The 24,601-nt window shown below is 46.9% G+C and overlaps 1 protein-coding gene across 1 annotated transcript in view; it reads right to left on the bottom strand.

Annotated features, from left to right (window-relative positions):
* Positions 1-20,866, bottom strand: part of SPOCK2 (SPARC (osteonectin), cwcv and kazal like domains proteoglycan 2) — a 429,775-nt gene extending 408,909 nt beyond the window's left edge. The window contains exon 1 of the mRNA XM_085603847.1: positions 20,515-20,866. Coding sequence (XP_085459973.1) covers positions 20,515-20,703 — 189 coding nt within the window. The 5' untranslated portion in view covers positions 20,704-20,866. The remainder of the gene's footprint in view (positions 1-20,514) is intronic.
* Positions 20,867-24,601: the final 3,735 nt, after the last annotated feature.

Genomic DNA, 24,601 nt, shown 5'->3' with positions numbered 1-24,601 from the left:
ATCCACAAAACAGAGACCTCCTATCTCAGGTGGTCCCTCCACAACTGCAGATCAGCATCCAAATACAAAATAGAAATTATGGCTGTGATTTGCTCACATAGTCTGTATCTACAGAAACCTGGTTCACAAACTTATCCCAACCAGATCTTGACCTTCTCTATCCTCCAGGTTACAAAATTGTATGTATTGATTGAGAAGGAAGAACAAGAGGAGTGACAGTAATCCACTAAACCTCAGGTCAGTGTAAGTCCAAAAGCAATCCAGTCATCAACCCTCCAATATCTATTGACATAAAAACATAGGAACCTAAGTCCATAGTAATACACCCCATCTATCACACACCACGAGAACAGTCTTTATTTGTGTAATACATTTTTGAGTTAATAAAATAGAAAACCAGTCCCGCCTCAACCCACATCTTTCTAGGGGATATAAATCTCCACTGGAGAACCTTGATTCCGCTGTCACGCAACTTGAAATGTTCCTATTCAATAACGGTCTGCTACAAACGTGCTTAAGCTCCACTCATACATAAGGAATTATACTCAACTGGATAATATCAAAAAGAGGCACTGTAATGAACGACTCTCCCATCCTTGTTGACTGGTCAGTCCACTTAATACCCTCTAAACTTCTATGCTCTAGAACAATGTCTTAACATCAACCCAAATACCCAAAAGGATGGATCAGGAATTTCAAAGATATTAAACAACACCTTCTTGAAAACAAGATCTCCACAAAATTGATTTATGTTACCATTGACCACAGCCCTAACTATTAATTATCCACCCTGAATTTAGTCTTGCTACGAAAATGTCCCTCTGAAACCAAAAATGTTAAGAACAAATAAAGCCATGAACTGGTTTTCAAAGACCACTCCGAGCAACAAAAAACCCTCAGACTAATGGAATATACATGGAGCAAAAATCCTTCGAAACTGAATTTTTTAACTCTATGCAAAAAATACAGAACAAAACTTAATGGAAACAAATAGCAGCTTTTGCATATCTGAAATTGAAGACTCCAAATATAACTGGAGAAAACATTTCGATCTCTTCCACATTCTTACCAGCCCTCTGCTAACCACAAACATCCCTAATACCAAAGAGTCCCTTGAAAAATTATCAACAGTATTTGAAAATAAAATAACAATGATTATGCTCTCTCTGGATTCAACAACTGACCTGACTCAAATGTACCAACTAACTGGTAAATCTCTAATTAGATGGATTACATTTGAGGAAATAACACAATTTGATGTTAGATCGACAATTGACAATTTACAACCTAATCAGTTTTCTGACCTTATTCCGTACAAAATTCTTGAAGAAATCACTACCGCCTCCTCACCAATTTTGACAAGGGTGATAAATGACTCTCTCTCACAAAGAGTTGCCCCAGACAGTATCTAAGTAGGTCAAACCACCCCATCCTAAAATAGAAAAGCTAACACTGATCTGGAACACCTGAGCAATTTGAGACTGGTGTCCACTCTTCTATTCATGGCTGTATTTAGAGACAGCTGTATTGAAACAGTAGAAAATCTTCATTGAAGAAAAAAACCTTCTCTGCCGTCACAAATCTGGATCCATGACTGACTGTAACACAGAATCGGCTATGCTACGCATAATCAATGATGCCCTCAACATCTTGGATAAAGGTAAATCATGCCTGCATGTTCTCCTGAACTTGTTAGTAGCATTTAACACTGTCAATCATTTCTACCTGTTTAAAGACCTGAATGAACAAGTGGGTTTTGAGACCCAGTTCTATGATGGTTTGAATCATACCTCTCAAAAAGCTCTCAACAAGCAAATGATATCTCAAACCCACCGCCACCCATCCATTGAGGGAGTCCCCCAATGCTCAATCCCCACCTGTAGCGCATTAACTTCCACATGGAGACCCCAACAACCCTCCTGGGAAAATTGAATATCTCTTTAAACTTATATGCCGGGGGTACAACTATAACTGAAGGGCTCCTCCACTGACAACATAGCTGCACTGTGAAGAATTTCTAAGGAGTTACAGTCATGAATGAACCAATATAACCATAAACCCAGCCACAAAAAGACAGAATCCCTTCTGCTCTCACCTCATCACAGCATCATTCAGGTACAAACGTGGTGAAATGCATCAAACATCCTCAACCATTGTTGAGGCATTAAAATCCCTCGGCTTAACCCTGGACACAAACCTAAATCTACACACCCACATAACTGCTATAGAAAGGATTGCCTAACACCAAATCACCCAGTATCAGGCTCAAGTCAACATGATCCAATCCCATCCATATTCATATTCGTACAATTTTCTTCCCTTTTAAGTCAGAAGTGAATTTAATATGTCTGGCATTACCAACAAGGCTCTACACAGAGATTAAACTACGTGAGTCAGCAAACTAATAATTTCAAGTGGATCCCAAAGTCTCAGAGGGGAAGAATCTCTGCCTCCAAGCCAATCTCTTCATAAAATCCTGCACACTGAATCTGACTTTTGTCAGGCAAGGCTCTTGAGATCTGGAACTCTATCCCACAAGCTCTAAACTAACCCTTTTTAATCAACCTTCCAAGGAGAATTTAAATAGTCTCTTTGCTTAATACTTCCAGCCATAAGTCACCTCCATTCAAATATCCCCAGTTAGTCATCAAGGGAGTAGCCAGAAAAATAAAAAAACAACCAGTTTGAACTATGTGCCAAACAGCTCTGATTGAGGAAGTGGTGCAAGCGAATCAGACAGTGGCTCAGGAGATTGCTTCATGTGGGGGAATTCTGACATTTGTAAAATTCCTTCCATCTCTCCATTTTTCTCTCAGACCTTTGCCCTTCCTTCTTTCCATACTTCTTTATCTCATTTCCATCTGGCTTTCCTTCCTTTTTTCATCCTTACTGAACTTTTCCCATGCAACCATTCATACAACTGCTCACCATGCATCTATCCATTCTTCTTTCTGTATTTTTCATCCACCTATCCTTTCCTCTCTTATTTCCTTACTTTCCTTCTTTCTTTCCTACCTTCCTTCCCTATAAATCCATTAGTAACCCATCTTCTCGTCCTTCTTTCTTTCCATCCATCGCTATATCTTTCTTTTCCATCCATTCATCCTTCTCTTAATCCATCCATAATCAACCCTTCATTTTCTCTCCAATCCATACCTCCATCAATCCTTTTTCCATCCTCATCTTCAGCTTTCTTGTGACATCCACCGCTCTCATCCTTCCTTTCTTTCACTTCAAGAAAAGTCGTTCATGTGAGCCTTTTGAAGACCATAGTCTCCGAACAAAGTTAAAGAAACAAAAAACCAAAATGTTTCATGTTATACAGAATTTCCCAGTGACACCCCCGCCACCCGCTCAAGGTGCAAAAGTGTGGGGTCAATGACGCCCTCGTTGGTTATCCATCATAGTCGAGGAAAAAGCCACAGATAATACAGCAATGTCCTACGGGAGCTCAAAATAAAGAGCGTAGCTGGGTTAGAATCTGCGCATAACCATGAGAAAAATCAAATTGCTTAAATTGCTCTGAATTCTCACAAGGTTAAAGGAGAAACGGCCAGCCACGTTCCCAAATATTTCTGATGACTAAAGAGTCCCAAAAATCATAAGTAATAATCAGTCTTTATCCTGAGCAACAACAATGATGTCCAAGAGTGCGAGGTGTGTAGTGGTCGAAAATCTTCTTCTTTAATTTCAAATGTTCACTTCATGTATCCTGACAATCAATTCCAGCAATACAGTTGTTACAGTTTCGTTAGTCCAGTGGTTGTTACAGTCACAACCTGGTGAAAGACGGTGCTGTTGCCAACACGTGTTTCGTCATCACCAGCCACCGGTCTGTTTGCTTCTGCCATCCTTCGACTTTCGTTTCGCCTACCTTGCTCTCCCGTACCTCTCTAATCTTCCTCACTATGAATGAACTCCTTTCTTCCTACTACCGACATTTCCACCACATACACTTTTTGTGTAAATATTTACCACGTTTTAAGTGTTGTAAACCTAACGGATGCCCTCATGGGTCTAGTTTGCGCTATATTAAACTACTGATATTTCAATGGTAGAAAGTACTCTCAAATAATTGTGGTAAGTACAGAGTCTTTGGCCAGTCTCGCCTGGAGTTAGGCAAAGCTGTTCCAGTCAGGATTCCAAACAAAACTTTGAATAGGCAGAATGCGGGGGTTAGGACGGTGTTTGGAGTTATATCTCTCTGCCAAACTTGACCAATCTCATTGGCATCCCATCCGCAAGCGAATTTTGCTTAAATATGTATTTTTGATGCACTGCATGTTTTATTAGCCTTGTACTGTCAATTTGAGGAGGTGTTTCAATAAATGAAGGAGTCCTCTTCATGTGCGCCCTGTTGCAAATGTGCCCAGGATGTTCTAAGGTTCCAACACCTATCGACCTTATTGGGAGTTCCCTGGTAATCCACCCTTTCGTTTCCGTCCCCAGCTCCCCACCCCAGAGTTACCAAAACTGGGGCGGTGGAGTTAAGACGGCGGCGGAGTTAAGGGTTCCTTACGAAATGAGCAATTACAAGGGGAATCAGTAATTCTGTGTCCGATTCCACTGGTAATGTCTCATTTCTCCCCAGTTCTTCTTCCCTACCAATATGCTGCACGTTGGGAGAAATGAAAAACTTATTTTCTCCCTCAGAATAACGTAAACCTTGTCAATAAAAGCGAGGCTGTCACCAAAGCCTACCTCAAGCAAGCAAACTCGTGTCCAAGGGTCCTTTGTAGCACCAGAAGAGCCTCGACAAGGGCGAATATTAGGACTTTCCAATTACAAATGTCCACATAGACATGGTGGGTGGATGAATGGATGAATGGATGGGAGGGTGGGTGGAAATGGGTGGATGGATGGATATGAGGGTGGATGGATGGGTGGGTGTGAAGTTGGATGTACGTATAGATAGATACTGACCGTTATTAAAGCGCTCTGTGTTTTCAGTGCCTGACGAGACAGGCTGCGACTGCAAGTCTGGCCTTACTAACACTAGATATTCGAGAATATTTAATTTTCCCTACTAGCCAGTATGCCCTGTCACTATTTATCAGGATTTGCGTTCTGACGTATACTTTATTAGCTAATGATTTATATCTCGACCCTCTTGAATTTTAGAAGACTGGCCCTGACTTCTGCACTGGTTGTAAACCTCTTGCAGACCTCTTAACAGGCGCTGCTAACTCATTGAATATTATATTAATTCAAACGTTTTGTTTCCATGTCACGAGCCATGCAATTAGCAGGCCTTGCCAAGGAAAACTGTGAGGCTGTGTTGTACACACTACTCAATATTGTCACCGCTAATTAACAAGACCCATCGTTTTAGGTCTCACAAACAAAACGGTACGACTGATGTTCGGCTATTTGCAATGCTTAGCCAGATAATTGCGAACATTAAAAATGAAAGTCTACTCTGTCCAAGATGCCACGTGACAACCTAAACTGAAAAGCATAAATTGTAAAAAAATGTTTAAAAAAAATAGAGACCCAAAAACATCCCCTGCAGCAGCAACTGCAAATAAAAACACCATGCGTGTACTTCGGTGGCCTTCTTACTAACCACGCCCCTTTTCCACACGGGCTTTTTATATACGGTCCGACGCAGGCATCGGCATCGGACCAAACCAACACACCGACGCCCTCGGGGTAACGCAGTGGCGTCACTAGGAGGGTGCGGGGGGGGGGGGGGGGGGTGCGGACCGCACCGGGTGACACCATTACATGGGGTGACACCCAGCACCGTGACTCCATCGGGGTAATGGGTGCGAGCTTTCGAAATGGAGTTCAGCCACTGACTTCCTTTAGGCCTGGAGGAGGGGGGGGGGGGGAATGATTCACCAATCCAAACTCTAGCAGAGTGGTGGGGGGTTTCAAATGATGAAGACATGCCCCACCCACGTGAGAAGGAGCCACCGCAACAATCCCCTGCGCGGCTGCGCCGGCCTCACCGCGCCCAGAGCACAACACTGCGCGCGCTTAGAACGCCTTCCTGTAAACTGAAACCGCACACAGCGCCAGACTGCCTGCTCAAGGCCATAATTACTCGCTCCTGTCTCACAGGTAAGTGAAGATTACTGCCAGCGAAAGCCATCAGCTTCTCCACCCACAGCAAGTAAACACCGCAGCCAATGGTCGCACCATTTGAGCTCCCCTTCCGCCCGTGCTCCTCCCTCCCCCGGACAGTGCCTGTACGTCAAAGCCTCCTACCTCGGAGAAGAGGCATAGGAATACCTCAAATATTCGAGGAAAGGAGGATTTACTATTAGTGGGTAATTTGCGCACCAAAAAAAAAAAGTGCCGGGGCTCGCGTCAGGAGGCAGCTTGCTCCAGCGCATTTCACCTGTTAGCGCCGCCTAATACAGAACCAATTACTAACCATGAAAGGGGGGGGCAGTGGGGGAGGATGTGGCGTAATGGTCAGAGCTGCCGACTTCGCAGCTGGAGAGCCGGGTTGTGTCTAACCACACTGGACCCAATTATGAGTTGGTCGATAAAATGAGGGGGTAATGCTGGGCTCATTTACTGTCCACTACAAGTAGGAGGAATAACAGACCAGACCCAGTATTACTGGGCTATTTACCACTTCCACTGCCCCACCCCTCCAATTCCAGATCCCTCTCACTCGCCTGGATCCACAGATATGCACTAAGATACATCAAAGCTACACTTTGCATCTGGAATTTCTCATTAGAAAGTCGCAATAGAGCTGAGGAGCCGCGCGCGATGATAGGGGTCAGAGGTTAAGGAGCTAGACATGTCGATTGCCCTGCTCATTCGATAGTGCCAAGGTCGGCCATTATCTCACTCTTCTCTGTTATGGAAGGGCGAGAGGGGCAGGGTCTGGAAGCCTGGCCAGCAGCTGTCCCTTTATGTGACAGAATGAAATTTGCATGAGTTGTGTACCACGTGTTGGTCAATAGGCTGAATGAGATTGTAAAGCTTTCTAATTTTTTTTATAAACAAACTCAATTCTTCCATGGCTCGTCTCCTTATGTGCCTTCGTAAAGAATGCGCCTGTCTGACCATTTGATCGTTCCATATACCCATCACACAGTATGGACAGACTAACCAGTGGCGTCACTAGGAGGTGCGGGGGGGGGGGGTGCGGACCGCACGGGTGACACCATGAGTTACCGCTCTGGGTGACACCAACCTAGTGACGCCGCTGGGGTAACGATCTCACTCCGCTCTCCCGTGGGCATCCCCCATGGTGTTGCCTGGCACATTGCAAGACTACATTCCTCCTTTACCATAGGTTTGTGAAGCAGTTGGGATGGTTACAGATTGGGTCACGACCACTGTTGGCAGAGCTTGCCAGGAATGACCTTTCTATGCCAGAGGAGCTGGCTATGTCCTGGCTTGGCCCACTTAGTACGGGAGCAGGAGGACATGGTGGAGGTGTGTTCAGCCGAGGTGAGAGTGGACTTGGCATACTGGCAGGGCTACTAGGAGATAGATCGAACTCCTCTTCTATATAAGTTATGCTGTCCACAGACCCCTCGACTTGGGGGTCACATGCCTCTGACTCCTGACCAGGAGTCGGAGGGGCTTTCTTGAACTGAGATACATTACAGGTAACGCTCTCGGAACCTCTTACGGCAGTCACCATAGTGCCTTTGATCTCCAGGGGCCAATCTCAAAAGGCAAATGGAATGGTTGGACCTTCCTCCTTAAAAATGGGTGCTGGGGGGTGGGGTAGGCTGGTGGCCTGGCAGGCGGGCAGCTTCTTACAACTTCCTATACTCTCTGGTCCAGGCCTGGAAGCCAGACCATACTCCGCAATCAATTTCGACTTGACATCTTGGTGTTCTCCATGGGCTAGAAGAACGGCCTTGTGATTCAAACTGTCTAGGAGTACTAGCCGTGAGCCTCTCATTAAGCACTTCACCAGTCACTGACAATTTCAATTTCTCTTATTATACAGGAACAGGAGCAACGATTTTGCTGCTGCAGTGAGGTATGGAGCTGGACAGCAGAGGTTGCCAGTCCCCGACAGGGTTGCTTGGATAGCAATTTCTAGACACTCATCCTGCTTCGTGGCTTCTACTACGTCAGCCACCGAGATAGGGATCAGCCTGGACCAGTCTAATACTAGGCAAATGTATTCCTCGGTTTCCCTGGCATCCGTCGACTCTGAGGGGGTGGCTGTACGGGCATGCCGAAATAGAAAGTCTGCCGGATTGCGAGTGTCAGGTCGGTATTCCACAGTGAAGTTGAACTCCGGTAGCTGCAGGATCCATTTCTCAATCATTGAGGGAGGGGCTTGGATGAGGGCCCCCAAAATAATGGTAATAAAGGTTTGTGATCTGTGACCACAATGAACCAATGCCCATACAGATAGATGTTGAGGTGTCTACACCCCCAGAGAATGGCAATAGCTTCCTGTTCAATCTGGTTGTAGCGCTGCTCCGTAAGTATAAGTCTCCAGCTAGCACAAGCAATGGCAGCCCATTCTCCACACTCCTGATGTTGTGTTAGCACAGTGCCGAGCCCTGTGGGGCTGGAATCCACTACCAGTTGTGAGTCCTTCTGGGGAAATCGAAATATACCAAAATGGTGTCAGCAGACAGCGCAGCCTTGGTACGTTTGAAGGCTTCCTCTTGTTCTTCCCCCCAGACCCAAGGATCTGTGGATTTAGTAAGATCTCTGAGGGGCTTGGTGAGATCTGAGAGGTTTTGTATGAAGTGCCCGCAATATGTAACCATGCCAAGAAAGCTGCTGACACCTGAAACTGAGGAAGGGGCGGATGCATTCTGAATGTCACTCACTTTGTCAGGATCAGGGCAATCCCTCGGTCAGAGAACCGATACCTAAAGAAGCTGATGTAATTCCTCAGGAAATCACATTTGTCTCTGTGAAAGGTTAGGCAGCGCTCTTTGAGTCAGACAAAGACTGCTCTGAGGCAAGTGAGGTGCTGCTAGAGGGTCAGGGCGTGCACCAAGATGTCGTCACTCACATTTAGCACGTCTGTGAGACCCTGCAGAACTTCTTTGATGATATGCTGAAAAACTGCAGCTGCTCTGGAGATGTCAAAGTTCAAGCGAGTATAACTCCATACACCAGCACACATGGAGAACGTGGTAATTGAGCATGAGTCTGGATGTATAGGTATCTGATGGTAACCAGATTGAAGGTTCATCTTGGAGAACCGTTTCGACCCTGAAAGCTCCACAATAATGTCATCTATGGTGGATGTGCGATGAGACTCTTGTTTAATGGCTAAATTGGGCATTCTCATGTCCACGCGTATGCGTAGGGCATCTGGCTGTTTGGGTTTCTTCACAACTACGATGGCGGAGACCCATGGTGTTGGGCCTTTGACCCTTTTGATGATGCCAGCTTCTTCAAGGAGTTTCAGTTTCTTCTCTACCCTGGGGCGGAGATGGAAGGTCATTCGGTTGTGTCGAATCACCATTGGGGTCACTGTGTCATCAATGTGGAGGCGGACCGCCGGGCCCATCAGGCAGCCCATGCCATCAATCAGAGGAGCAAAGTCTTGCAGGAGAAGATCAAGGTCATCGGCGTGGACACTAAAAGCAAATTTGACCAAGTTAAGCTCTGGAGCGGTGTGACAGGTGAGGAGAAGCCCTGTGTCTCCTCATGACACATATACCTTAGCACTCCGGCATGTGGAGTTGTAGGTGAGATCCTCATTGAAGACGCCTTCTAGCAACAATGGTGAGCAGTTGCCGAAGGCATAGACTTGAACTCTAGTGCGGCGACGGGCTGGAGGGTTTGCAAGGCTGTGGTAGACCTTGGCAGCCATTCGTTTTATGGAAGCACCAGTGTCGATTAGGACTGAGACCATATGACCTTGGATGTCCACTTGGCACATATGAGTCAACTGGTATGCTCTATGGAGAGGCTCAATGGCTCTGACTACATGGAAGACTTCAGCTTCCTCGTCATCATCCATGGCGCTGTCAGTTGGCACAGCAGGGTGAAATGCCACTGCACTAACTGTATTTTTTCAAGTAGATGGGCGTCGCTACGAGGGGGAGGAAGGACACACTTTAGAGAAGTGGTTGAGCTTGCACCAGGTGCTGCAGACTTCTCCTTGGCAGGATACTTGCCCTAGTGGGGGTAAGAGCCATCACACCACCCACATGTGCAGCCAGATGCTTTTGAATTGGCAGGGACTGGCTTCGACTTGCTTGTGTCCTTGGGAACAGCATTGATAGGTTCTTTTATGGACGAAGGTTGGCTTAGGTCCATATGGGCAGCACAGGCTTTTGAGTGCTCTTTGGAGCATCCCATGGACAGAATGTCATGCATGGACATTCTGGGTTCTTGTAAGACCCTTTTCACAGAGCTTGCAAGAGGCACACCCTTGAATGAACTGTGCTCTCAGTTCGCCTGCCTTGTCTGGTACATTAACAGGCTTGCAAGTTCATTCAGGCAGTCGAAGAATTCGTCAGACTCATCAGGCTTCTGCCGCGCTTGCCAAAGCAGAAATCATTCACAGTCAGGGTTTGCACACTGCTCAAAGTGCGCTGTGATAGAATTTTTTAGGGTGGTGTAGTTCCGTGGGAGCACAGCTTCAACAACCGTTTTTGAGATTCTGTGGATTTCAGCGCCACCCAGGTGGGGAAGCATGGCCCATTTTCTGTCTGAAGCCATCTCTACGGCTCAAAATAGTTCTCCAGGAGTTCAACCCCGCCTTCCAGTGGGCGGCTTGTGACAGCGGGAGCCCTGTGATGGTGAAGGGCTCCCAGGCTGGGATGGAAGACATCTTGCAGCAGGCCAGGCCCGAGGTAGAAAGGGGAAGGAACCACCCTTCCTGGCACAGTAATGGGTAGCTGCAGTAAGCGAGGTACCCTGGGGAAGTCTGGCATGTGGGGCTGATGGGGAGCAACCAACAGCAATGGCCAGAGGTCTGGCTCAGTGGCAGCACAGCAGAGGTCCCCTGAAAAGGCACTGGCAGAGCTAGGAATCACATACAGAGGCTGATGGCCGTGGCACAGCAGGGAAGAGGGCCAACGCAGGTGGCAGTATCCAGGGTGCTGGCAGAGGGTCCCCGGTCCTCCACAGGGCATGGAACAGCTCCACTTGCAGGTGCTACAATGGGTGGTGCTGGGCAGCAGGCAGTCAAGAGCATGTGCAGGAGGGGCGAGGGCCTGTCGACGTGGTCAGCCGGAGAGCACCCACCTCAACGCAACACAGCCGGCCTGGGGGCCGAAGACAGCGGCCGGCATCAGCAGCGTCTTCTCTCCAGGACGAGCTGGCAAGCCAAAGCAATGCAGCCACTCCGAGTCCACAGGAGGTACTGGGAGCAGCAAGTGCAGATGGGTGAGGGCCTAGCAGCAGCTAGGAGATTCGGTCTGCAGCATGCGGCGGGCAACGTGCACACCCCGGAAGCAGCGGTAACCTGCAAATGAGAGGCTGATGGCGTGGGCAGTGTGGCCTTCTTGTCACCAGTGTAATCTTGCAGGACTGCAGAGGCTTCAAATAAACAGAGACAACACCATGTGTGTCTTACTAGCCAAGCCCGTTTCCACACAAGCTTTTTATTTACAGTCAGATGCAAGCAATAGACCACACCAACAAACTTACGCCCTCGGAGTAACGACCCCCCCTCCAGTGAGCGTTCCCCATGGTGTTGCCTGACACATCACAACACTACACCTTGCAAAATTATTACTAATGATTAGTATTTCCCTTTAAACATGTCAGCCTGTTTAATTTCTGAAATCCAGCCGATCTCACTTTCCACCTATTGTAGGACTGAACTATTTTCTGTCTGACGCAAGTCTACGGGTACGTGGCACCATGTGCTTAATAGTGAGTTTAGGATGCCTCGACATGTTTATAGGGAGATATTTGGAATTTGTAGAGGTTTCAGAAGCTGATGGTTTTGAGTCATTATATATTATACGATTTTTCAATCAGTTTTTACTCGTTAATAACTATTATGCATTACAACTGCTCCGAAAACACCCACTGTAAGGTATTGACTATGCAGACATGTCCTTTCTCCCCGCTGTAATGCGCCGCAGGTGCAGGCCAGGTCCACTTTAATACATTGTGGCCGTAAATACACCTTCACCCCGAAAGTCTTGGACAGGTAGAACCTCCCTAGTAAAGGACATGGAGAGTGAGGAGACTCGCTTCAACATTCCATTATAACGCAAACTACCTCAACACCCAATGTATTGGACTAAAAGATTCTCCCCTACAATGCACTGCAAGTGCAAACTGGTGCCAAATCCCCAAATATATACTGCCACCCTAATGTATTGGGCAAGCAGACCCACCTCTGAAATGCAATGTATCAGCAGGGCGACTCCTACTCCTCATTGTAAAATGCTGGAGCTGAAAGCAGTCTTCTGGCACCATAAATCTTGGATAAGCAAACCCTCCCTTGTAATGCACTGGATGAGCAGAGCGGCTCCTACTTCTCTTTGCAATGCAATGGGCTAAATTAAATGAAGCTTGCTGAAAATGGATGATGGAAATCACCAGCACACAAATGGACCTACACCGGAGTCCTACTTTGGTACAGTGATTGTGCTGCAACAACAACTTCAAAGGTGTTGCACATGCTGAATGAGTTTTAACTCTCCTGGTCACAGCTGATCGATCCCAATTGTTTTTCAGACTAAGAGTTACAAGAGACCTGCTCTACCTCCCCACTGCATTGCCCTTATCAGACTCACTTTTCCTGCCCCTGCCCATATATATAAATATAATGTAGGGTTTAGGGGTGGGTAAGTGTAAAGGGTGGTAAGGGTGTTTTGTGGATTTAGGTGTGGGTAGGGGTATAGGGTGGTATTGGAATTTTTAGGGTTTAGGAGTGGGTAAATGCATAGGTGGTATGGGTATTTTTACGGTTATAGGGTGGTAAGGGTATTTTTAGGGTTTACTGGTTGGTTGGGGGATAGGGTGGTAAAGTAGTCTTTTAAATGGAAGGTTTTCCCCCAACAAAGAAAAAATTATAAGTAATATAACAAAGTGGGAGTTTTTGAAGTTCTTCCCCAAAAAATTAAAATTATATATATATATATATATATATACATATATTTATTATATGGGCTTACTTGCAAGCCCCTTGCGCCGCTGGTGCATCACTTTTAATATGGGAAAAAGTGGTGCACAGACAGCGCAAGGGGTTTGTAAATAAGCCTATATATATATATATATGTATATATATATATATGTATATATATATATGTGTGTATGTATATATATATATTCACTGAAAAAACCATAGGTTTCACACATGTTATAGTTAGCGGAAATTTTACTGATAAAAAACCAATGAAATTCCCCCGTTATAGTTAGTGCAGGCAACTATAACTCACGCAACCGCAATCCTCTGCTGATGCTAATACTGTATTTAGACACTTATTTGCCCATGTCTTCTTCCATACATTTTTAGCTATACATATATTACAAATATTTTTTTTTCATAAAGACACATATGTCATCAGCAGAAGATTGCGGTCGCGTGAGTTATAGTTGCCTGCACTAACTATAACGGGGGAATTTCATTGGTTTTTTATCAGTAAAATTTCCGCTAACTATAACATGTGTGAAACCTATGGTTTTTTCAGTGAATTTGCAAGGTTTTTTAAATGCTAATTCCTAACTATAACGTGTGTGAAACCTATGGTTTTTTCAGTGAATTTGTACGTTTTTTTAAATGCTAAGTTACTTTACGCCATTCGTGGCGTGCGCGCCCACTTAACGCAGTTTGTTCCGTGCGCGCACGGTGCGCTTCGCGCACCGTGCGCGCACAGTGAGCATGCGGTGCGCTTTGCGCACCGCGCGCCCACTTTACGCAGTTAGTGCCGTGCACGCACGGTGGGCACGCGGTGCGCTACGCGCACCGCGTGCCCACGTTACGCACCGTGCGCACATGGAGGACATATTATGCGCTTCCTTGTGATAGGTAATCTGTTAAATTTAATTTGTAAGTGATGACAATAATATGCCATGCACAGAGAGTGGTTTTTTTTTTTTATTAAAATTTTTAGCGTAAGCGCACCGTACGCGTACGGTAAGCGTAATCGGCGAAATTTTCAAAAAATTAAAATGTACCGTTTTTGGCCTTGGGGGATCTTTGAGGACTCAACTAACATGGCTATGTGCATGGGCGCTGTCTAAACAGCCCCTTTATATGTTTTTTGCCTTTGTTTACAGCCCCCCCCTCAGAGTGCGAGAGAGAAAATGGCGGCCGCCGCTTCCTGGTTTCGACCGATTCAAATGTTTACTTAGATGTAACAGCCAATCAGAATCGCGCTCGCGCACGCCACCGTACGCGTACGGTAAGCTTACGGTAAGCGTACCGTAAGCTGGCTCAGATATATATATTGATTTAAAGGCTATTTTCTCAGAATCTACTGAACAGATTTACACCAAACCTACAAAAGGCACTTCCTTGACCTGAGGACTACCTCTCTGCCAAATTTCTAGTAATTCTGTTCAGCCGTTCGGGCTGTAGCCCTGTCTAAAGGTCCTATGGAAAAATGCATGGGAAAAACGCGTTTTGGGACCCCCCTTTTATCTCAGCCCCCGCTTGACGAATCCCCCCGAGACTTTCAGGGTAGGAGCGGAGCGGAGCGCCCCACCTATTTTGAGAAATTCGCGAGGATTCGTCGACCGGCGCCAAAGTTATTCAAAATAGAATGTTGCGGATTTCCTATGGAAACAGGGTCCTAACTATAACTACCTACTGGCGACCGCCAGTAGGTAATATATATATATATATATATATATATATATATATATAAATATTCACTTAAAAAACCATAGGTTTCACACAGGTTATAGTTAGGTGGACATTTCACTCGTAAAAAAACAATGAAATTCCCCCGTTATAGTTAGGTCAGATAATTATTATTCGCGCGCCCGCAATCCGGTGCTCATGACATGGTCAGTGGCATCACTCATGACATCATTGATGACATCATCCTTGTGATAGAGTGGCGGTCGCGCGAGTTATAGTTATCTGACCTAACTATAACGGGGCAATTTCATTGGTTTTTTATGAGTGAAATGTCCACCTAACTATAACCTGTGTGAAACCTATGGTTTTTTAAGTGAATTTGCAAGGTTTTTTAAATGCTAATTCCTAACTATAACGTGTGTGAAACCTATGGTTTTTTAAGTGAATTTGTACGGTTTTTTAAATGCTAAGGTATGTATATATATTTTTTTTTTAAAGGTTTTTCACCGTGCGCGCACCCCGCGATTTAAAAAAAATATATATATATGTTTTTTCACCCTTCGGGGTCCTTTAGGGACCCCTGACAAAGGCTAGGGGGTCAGGAACTCTCTACCCTGCCCCCTTTTCACGTTCGCCACCTCTCTTTTTCACTCTCGCACCCACAACAAACAAAATGGCGGCCGACACTTCCTGATTTCGACCAATTCGAACGTTGACTGACATGTAACCACCAATCAGAATTACGCTCGCGCACGGTGCGCGCACGGTGCTCGGCTATAGATATTTATGTGGTTTAACTGCAATTTTCTCAGGAAATACTGAACAGATTTACTCCATACATGCAAAAGGCACATGCCTGACCTGAGGACTACCTCTCTGCCAAATTTCAAGTAATTCTGTTCAGCCGTTCGGGCTGTACCTTCGACTAAAGGTCCTATGGGAAAATGCATGGGGAAAACGCGTTTTGGGACCCCTCTTTTTTCTCGGCCCCCACTTGACGAATCACCCCGAGACTTTCAGGGTAGGAGCTGAGCGGAGCGCCCCATTAGTTTTGAAGATTTCGCGAGGATTCGTCTAACGGGGCCAAAGTTATTCAAAATAGAATTTTTAGATTTCCTATGGAAACACGGTCCTAACTATAACTATCTACTGGCGACCGCCAGTAGATAATATATAAGCCCATCCCCGGGTCGGAGTAATTAATTAAAGGGAGGAGGTGTGCTTTCCTCCTCTCATAGCCTATAAAGGCCCCAAGGACCCTTTTCCTTCCGGATGAAATGTGGATAAAAGGGGGGGAGGGAGACAGGGCCCCACTTCTTGAGCCATTAAAGGCCCAGGAGACCCCATCCCCGTGGCCGGCTTAGTGACTGTGTGCTGGAGAGCCCAACACTGGGACACAGTAGTTGTTTCCCTGCCAGCGCTGGCGTGGACAGGGAAATATATGTTTGCTCCATCTGGCGGGAGAATTTTCAAATCTCCCGCCAACCAGGAGCAAACATGCGAGTCTGTTCCCAGCCGGCGGGAGCTTTAAAAATGCTTCCGCTGGCTGGGAGCAGACTTGTGCTCTGTTTCCTTGCAAGCACTAATGCGGGCAGGGAAACAAAACACATACTGCTCCTGCCCAGAGGGAGCATGCAAAAAGTAGCTGCTCCCTCCGAGTGGGAGCAATGTCGGCTCACTCACCCTGCAGTGAGCCGGCTGGGAACGTGGGTCCTGGAGCTTCTCCCACCACCCCTAACGTGGTGCTTGGTGGGTGCGCTGAGTGGGTCCCAGGCCAATCACCTGTTAATGGAGGCCCTGGGGGACGGGGTCCCCTGGGCCTAAAAAGCCTCAGGGAGAGGGACCAAGCAGCCCCCTCCCCTCTTTTATTGTATTTGGCCCTGGGGAATGGGATCCTTGGGGCCCATTAACGCTCGGCAGGGGTCCTGCACGCCCCCTCCACTTAGATTTTGACACCGGGGATGTGGTCCATGGGGCTAAAAGAGGCTCGGCTGCATGGCCCCCTTTCCCTTTTAAAAAATGTGCGGCCCCAGGGCATGGGGTTCCCAGTGCCTAATAAGGCTTTGGGAGGGAGGACCAGGTGGCCCAACTCCCCTTTTTTATTTTATTTGGCCCTGGGGAATCGGGTGCTCGGGGTCTATAAGGCTCGGGGAGGGGGTCGCAAGCCCCCCTTTCCTTGGAAATTTTGCAGTGGTATGGGGTCCCTGTGACCAGTGGTGGCCAGCACGACTCACGGGTGGTGAAGCAGGCGCACGGCGGGGAACGGGTTGCAATGACAAAAAATATAATAATTAAAACTTACCTTGCCGCCGGATCCTGAATCTCTATTCCTGCTCTCCTGTGACCAACTCCAGAAACAGGAAGCACAGCCAGACTCCCCTAACCAATCACAACACTGCAATGCAGCGTTGTGATTGGTCTGAGCACTGTGACACGGCGCTCAGCCAGGGGCTGGAGGAGGGGGCATGTTCTCCATGCAGGCTGTAATGCAGCCTGCTTGGAGAACAGGGAAAGTGCGCATGACTGTTTTGGACAGCCCGAGAGGGCCGGCCAAATAGTCATTGCGCACTTAGGAGGGGTCTACCACTCCTCCCCTGCTCTGCAGTCCCACCCTGCCCGCTCACACAAAGCTGCTGCAGCAGGGGGACAAAATAAAATAACAACATTATGTTATTATCATTTGATTTTTTCTTTCTTTTACTGATGTAGGGTAGTGATGTGACACTCCTCCGCCTTAGCGGAGGAGCCGCTATTGCCTGTGACCCACGAACTCTAGAGAGAAAGGCTGTATGCCCCCCGCCCCTGTTTAACTGTATTTGTTCCCGGGCAATGGGAAGCCCTGTGGCCAAGGATATGCAGAGTATGAGGTTGGCTGCCTGCGGGTAGGACCTTGCAGCATAGGGTTGACTGCCTGCAGCCAGGACATGCGCACTGCCAAAGGCCATCTGCGGTGGGGAGTTGGCTTTACCTAAGGTAACAAAATATGACTTTATGTTAGAGAAACTCTAGAAATTCACTGAAAAAAACAAAGGTCAAGGTAACTTTATAGTTAGGTGAAATGTTCAGTAACAACGTAATATTTTAATCTCAATAAACTGAAATTCACCAGCTATAGCTATCTCAAGTAACTAGAACTCATGCCCTAAGGTAACTATAACTCGTGCCCTCGCCATTCACTTCTCTTTTCCCCACATATTTTACATCACTCATGACATCTTATAAGACATCCTTGATAATATATTATCACTGAAACATTTGCATTGACATTTTTGACGAGAAAACAGTGCATGGCAGAAATGAAATCGCTTCCATTCAAGACCATAGCCTAATTTCTGTTTCAATGTTAGGGAAATTCCACAATTCATAACGTTTCAAATGCTTTTTGTCTGTTTGACGTTTTAAAAAAAATGTATTTTGTTCTTTGACACACAGTCCTTATTAAAAAATCTTTTATTAAATATTACAAAAAACAGCCAAAGAGTTTTGTTCCCACCTGGTGGAAATTCTTCAGGACCATAAGGCCATGTTTGCTGATCTCTGATAATATGTAAATAAAAGGTCACCGCCATGGCCTGCCATTACAACACGAAAACTCTCTTGTCCTAATTCTTCAAGCTAGGTGCTCAAACAAGATCCCTGAGTAGAAATGCGCCTGCGCTGGTGCCCTGTTGGCTGCCTTGGCCCAATGCAGACACCCTCGCGCCATAGTGCAACAGTGTCTGCGTTGGGGTAAGCATAATGTTTGTACAGGAAGGGGCCCCTTCCAGTATAAGAACTATGCTTAAAGGTATTTCCCAGTTTGTATGTGTGCTGTGGAATGTAACACACAAGCAAAGAGGGAAAAGTGAGGAGGAATGAAAACATTTCCCCTCATTTTGCCTACCTCGAGGAGGTGCATGATTTTTGTTTAAATGCATGTCTACTGCACCATTGGTACACAGCACACACAGGTTTGTGACCTGCAGCTGCAAATATACAGAGTCTGCAGATGAAGGGGTGGGAGGGGATTCCTTCTGAAGGCCACGTGACCTTTCTTGGGGCGCATCATGCAGCCTGACCTACCCTCAGCCACAGAGAGCCAGAGTGTTGCATGGATGGGCAAATATTTCCAATTCCCACTCAGTCACGGAGACAGGGGAGTGTAGCATGTTGCTTGAGCTGACCATAGATAAAAATGTAATTTAAAAAATGCAGGCTTGAGTGTGTATGCATTTCGTGAGCCCCACCCTCGCCGACCCCAGCGATGGAGATATATTGACCACCCTTGTCAAAAGATTGCAACAGACTCACTCCAAAGTATTAGTGATTGCCTTTCCTCTACGTGAACCATGCCACCCAGCGCCCAGGGGCGTAGATTCCATTGGTGCAGCAGGTTCAGTGACACCGGGGCCCGGAGGTCTGAGGAGCACACAGAACCTTGCTCATTCGTGTATTTCACAGTTTCAAATAGCGGTCGGGGGGGGGGTGGGGGTGCATTTCCTTCCTTGTCCTATGGCCCCGGACACACTGCCTTCGCCAGAGTCGATGACAATATGTCCCACTCGAAGACATAGGGCGAACGGAAATGCGGGGGGGGTGGTAATGAATGACGTGCTCAAAGACGTTTGTAAAGCGCAACATTGTCATTATTTCGTAGCGCTATCAGGCTCCGGTACCTTACGCCCACCTTGCAAGCTGTACACCAGATGAGCACTAGGCCCCATTCCAGAAGTGGGGTGGTGGGAGGGGGTTATAATGTACTGCTTGCCCTTCCCAAAGATTCACGCAGAAATACAGCGGCGCAGCAGTGAAAGTGCGCCACACACCTGTGTTTACCGAGCCCTCGCAATGGATAGCAGGGGTGCAGTCTAATGGCTGCACCCGCGTGCCTTAGAAATGCAGGGGGGGGGGGGCTTCCTCTCTCTGGGTCGGGGCGAGCGACTGCTTTCCCAGCCCCCACAGATTCATGTAGATTTTCAGAAACCATTGGGTGGGACCCCACTCCCCGTTCAGTCCAGCATCCTCCCGGTCACCCCCCAGAGGATGACGAAGGTGGAGTCCATCTCCTCCACACCAGCATACAAGGGTTGCACAAACGCAGGGGCGAAAGGGCTCCGTGTATACCATGACCCTTTCAGTTGGTGCAGTACACCTAGTCCCATAGATACAAACATATTAGTGACAGAACAACTGTAACGAGCCCCCAATGAAGCGCCTGCCCTGCCCATAGACATATCAAGGAGTACTGAAAGGCATGGGAGGAGAGGGGCACCCCCTGGGAGCACGCCCCCGACCCCTCGCGGGGCTCAGCGACTTTCCTTCCACGCTCACTGATAACAATACAATCACATACAGGCAAAGATTAGAGGGCAACTTCCTGGTCGGCGCCCTCCTAGGGACGCAGCGCACTGTCTGCGCAATCCATAAAACGTTGCATGGGTGAGAGGTCATTCTGTGCGCATCGATGCCTCGCCCCGTGTACACTAATGACGCCTAACTCTCCCGCCCCTCCCCCCGCCTGCATACCATGCCTATAGATTCACTTATTGATCGCGTTTGCTCATTCAGTCTCTCACCCACTTTCCTCTCCCGTTTTTGTGTGTCTCCCTCTCCAGTGGCCCCACCTTCCTCTACAGTTGTCCCCTCTCTTCCCCTCCTTGAATGCCATGTCCCCAGCTACTCCGGCTCCCTACCCACCCGGGTGCACTCACTTCCAAGTATACCTCCACCACCAATGCGCACCACAAATCCTGGCTTTTTGTCCCGCTGCTTCTCTCCCCCCACCCCCTGACGAGCAGCCCTCTCCGCCCAGGTGTGACCTGCATGCGGCCGCGCCCGCTCCCTCCTCCGCCCTCACTCACGTCTCGGAAGCGGTTCCAGTGCTTGATCTTGCCGCTGTACTGGGAGATGGAAGACAGCCATTGCTCGTCCTCCATGAAATTGCCCGTGCTTTCTCCGGCTTCTCTGGCCGGGGCCTCGCCCTCGGCTCCGGCGGCGGTGCCCAGGAGCAGGGGTAGGAGGAGCGGTAGGAGGAGGCCAGGGGCCAGCATGGTGGGAGTCCCGGCACGGCAGAGGATCCTGAGGTTGCGGGTATTCGGAGACTACAGCGAGTCCTGGCGAGGCAGCGGTCCCGGGGACGCCGAGGATGCTCAAAGCCGGATGCTGATGAAGCCGCCCGTATCCCAGCCCTGGAGCTGATGCTGATGCTGAGCAGCAGCGGCTGAGACTGAGGGATGCAGGAGCCTGCAGAGGAGGAGGGGAATCCGGGGCGTGTGGTGAAGGGGGAGGAGGAGGAGGCTGACATCACATACCTGCAAACAAATTATGGGATGCGATTTCCAAAGGTCTGCCTGCTCACCGAAGGTCCTGAAATCGGACCCTCAATGAGCACATAACTGGAACAAGAGGCTGCGAGCAGCTGTGCGAGTACACTATAACATGTCACAAATTGCCCTTTTCCACAAAATGTTGTGTTTTCACCCACAACAGCATTTCCTCTTCAATTCATGGGAAATTGAGGATACAATTCCCACTGTTTCCCTAATTTTTTAATTAACGCATTGATTAAAAATAAATAAATAGCGCTCCAATTGTCTATTTAGAGTCTCCCTTGTCTCCAAGGAATGCCAAGAACCTTTCCCCGCTGCAAAGACACCAGTGGCAATTGTGCACTATTTAAATAAAATAAAAATGCCGTTATATTACATGTCATTGAGAGATTAAGAAGCCTCACACTTTCCCAATGCAAGTCAGTTGGAATTTAAGAAGCCTGCCTTTGCGCCAATGCATGTAACTGGGAGATTAAGGGCCTATTCACAATCAGCATTTTGCAGCACATAGAATAGTGTTACAGCAGTACTATTTAATTACTACCAAATGCAATTCATAAACTGTTGGACATGTCTGCCTTGGGGGTGTCTTCCCCAAACATTTTGCCTAATGCCTATTTTTGCTGAATTCCTTTTTGTTGGCCTTAGGACTCTATACACTTTATCACTTCTAAACAGTGCTAAAGTGCTTGTGCTCTCTCCGTCAAACAAGGTGAAATTGGCTTGCACTCAATTGGCACATTTAGTTTACTTGGAAGTCTCTAGTAAAGTGGCACTATGTGTACCCAGGGCCTATAAGTTAAATGCTACTAGAGGGCCTGCAGCATTTGCTGTGCCAGACACTTAAGTAGCCCATTTAATCATATGCCATATGTAGTCTGTGTGTGCAGTTGTAAACTGTCATTTCAACCTGAAAAAATAAACCTATTGCCAGGCCAAAACCTTCCTTTTTAATACATATGTCACCCCTAGGGTAGGCCCTACACATCCCATAAGGTAGGGTGCAGTGCATCTAAAAAGTGGGACATGTACTTTTAACTTTGATATGCCCTGGTAGGGAAAAACTCTTAAATTAGTTTTTCACCACTGCACATATTACCTCTCCCATAGGATAACATTGGGTTAGCTTCATACACTTATTTAGTGATAGCTTTTAATGAGGAACAGGTAGGAAGGTAGAGTTTGATCTCTTAAGAATTGTAATTTAAAAACCCTTTTTAATGGTAAAGTTGGATTTGAAGTCACATTTCTGAATATTCCACTTTTACAAAGTTGGCATTTTCTCATCCCAACCCTTTGGTGCGTCCAGCCTGTATCCTGGGTCACATGACTGGCAGTTAGTCATCGTGTACTGCCCGCTGAGAAGTCTGCTCTGCTGCCCAAATTCAGCTTTGCTGATCAAGGACTGCTGTTGCTGCACCAGGACTCTTCTGCGGCTGTGAGCTACCCTGATGAACACAGCCTGCCTGTGTGGATACAGAACTCCAGGAAAATTTCAAGGGTCAGTCAGCTGGGCCCTCTGTTTAAAGCCACAGGGAACTAACAGGCTTCATTGAGGCAACTCCTCGCATCTCGATGCAGCGCAACACAGTTCACTATTGGCACCTGCCCAGCATGACATATCCTGTCCCTAGCACATCACAGCCCAAGGCTTAGCAACCCAGGTAGTTTCTTCAATGACAACAGCTTGACGCCCAGTGCGCTGCATCTTGTCTTCAGCGCTGCTGCAGCACAGCACAAGTCCTTGCAAACTCTCGTCCAAGGTCCCTTGGTGACAATGCAAGGCCTCGCATCACAAGCTCCAGTCAAAGGCTTCATCGACTCGGCCACATTGCTATGTATTTCAAAGCTAGGCCACACATTGCAGCTCCTCATCGACGACTCCTCTACGCTGGCCTGCGTAGCCCAACTCAAGCATTCTGCATCTTGACGCCCAGGCAGCAGACTGAAATCAGTTCTGTAGCTGGTCCGTGCTCAATCACAGTCAGCCTGAACTTGTGATTTAGGCACGGTCCACCGCAACCAGATAATTGCGTTTTTCACTTTTTGCTTCTTAGCGTTTGCTTCCTTCAAAACCTTTAAAATTGCATGTCAGGTTCTAATGATTAGATTTTTGTGTCAAAATAATTTATTAACTTTTACTCTGTTTTTCTAAATTGGTGGGCATCTCTCTTTTGTGGTGTTTTCACTTTATTACTGTTAAAGTGCTGCATACATACTTTACACATGGCCTCTGAGTTAACCCTGACTGCTTTTTTGCCATCCTACCAGAGGATTCAACACAGGTTCATATGGCGTGTGCTTGTGTTTCACCCTGACCAGAATTTTGGTTGCTGCTTGAGTAAAGTTACACTCCCGCCACCAACCAATAACCCAATTTCTCACACAAACTTAATAGCGGAGACTGACGCCTTTCCTATCTTTTCTATACAGACTTCCCTGTCAACATTGCAGAGATCTCCACAAACATAAGTTTACAATTTAAGTGTAAATATGAGAGGGACAGGGCAAGTTAAAGAAAAATGGGGAATACTTACCCAAAAGCAGGAGGGGTTTGGCAAAACATGAGGAGAGGTTCCAGGAGGGGCATGCGAATACATACATTGACACAAACAAGAGTAAGACCATTACTATTCACAAAATAAAACTTCTAAAGTTGCTACAACCCAATAGGTCACCACACAGGCATAAATGTACTTCAGCACAGTCTTGGAAGAAGTCTAGCATCACACACAGCCACTCACAGATACTGAAATACACTCACATAGAAAATAATTGAGGCCCCCTACTTTATCTCTACACACCACCAGGAACAGGAGATTAAATAATAGGAAACGAAAAGGGACATAAGAGAAAGGAGGGCAGATCAGATACTCAAGAAATAAACATTCAGTTATGTAATGTTGGCTGCATGTCTAGACAAAATGTCACTTACAAAAGCATGACATGAGATATGGAAGCAGATTCCATCAAGGTTTGTTATTATGCTAAATTGTATTAGTGCCTTGTTAGAACCGGCGGTCTCTAGTTGGCAGAGGTATACACTTCTGACAAATAGGGACCCACCAACTCTAGTCAGGGCAAGGGGATTACACACTCAGATAACCCCTGCTACCCCCTTGGTAGCTTGGCAGAGCAGACAGGCTTATCTCAGAGGCAGTGTGTTAAGCATTTATGACCACATACAGTAATAAAGTGAATACACTACAAATGGACACAACACAGGAGTTATTATAAAAATAGTATTTTTATATAAGGCTTAGCACAAGACCAAATACCGACAAAAATATACCACAATCTTAATAAATACTCTTTGGAAGGATAAATAGTAGTTCAGGTAAAGTTTCTTCTTAGGAAATAGTTCTTTAGCAACAAAAGTAAGTATTCTTCTGAAACACAGTTCTTGGCAACAATGTGACCCCCACAGGAGTCACACGACGTCGAATTTACGATATTCCCAAGGTTCGGCGTCGACCGCGAGGAGCGCTACGTCGAGCCCGGAGTTGCAACAGAACCCACAAACACAGTACCTTTGGAAATGAAGAAAACGATGACCCACGGCGTCGAGATGTCGGCGTCGAGGTCGGCGTCGGTCGCGCCTCGGATTTGGGTCGATCCG

The sequence above is a fragment of the Triturus cristatus genome, chromosome 1_2 (assembly GCF_964204655.1).
Source record: "Triturus cristatus chromosome 1_2, aTriCri1.1, whole genome shotgun sequence".
In the NCBI taxonomy this organism is placed as follows: Eukaryota; Metazoa; Chordata; class Amphibia; order Caudata; family Salamandridae; genus Triturus; species Triturus cristatus.
Note: the sequence above shows the minus strand (reverse complement) of the source record. Positions and strands in the feature narration are given on the sequence as shown.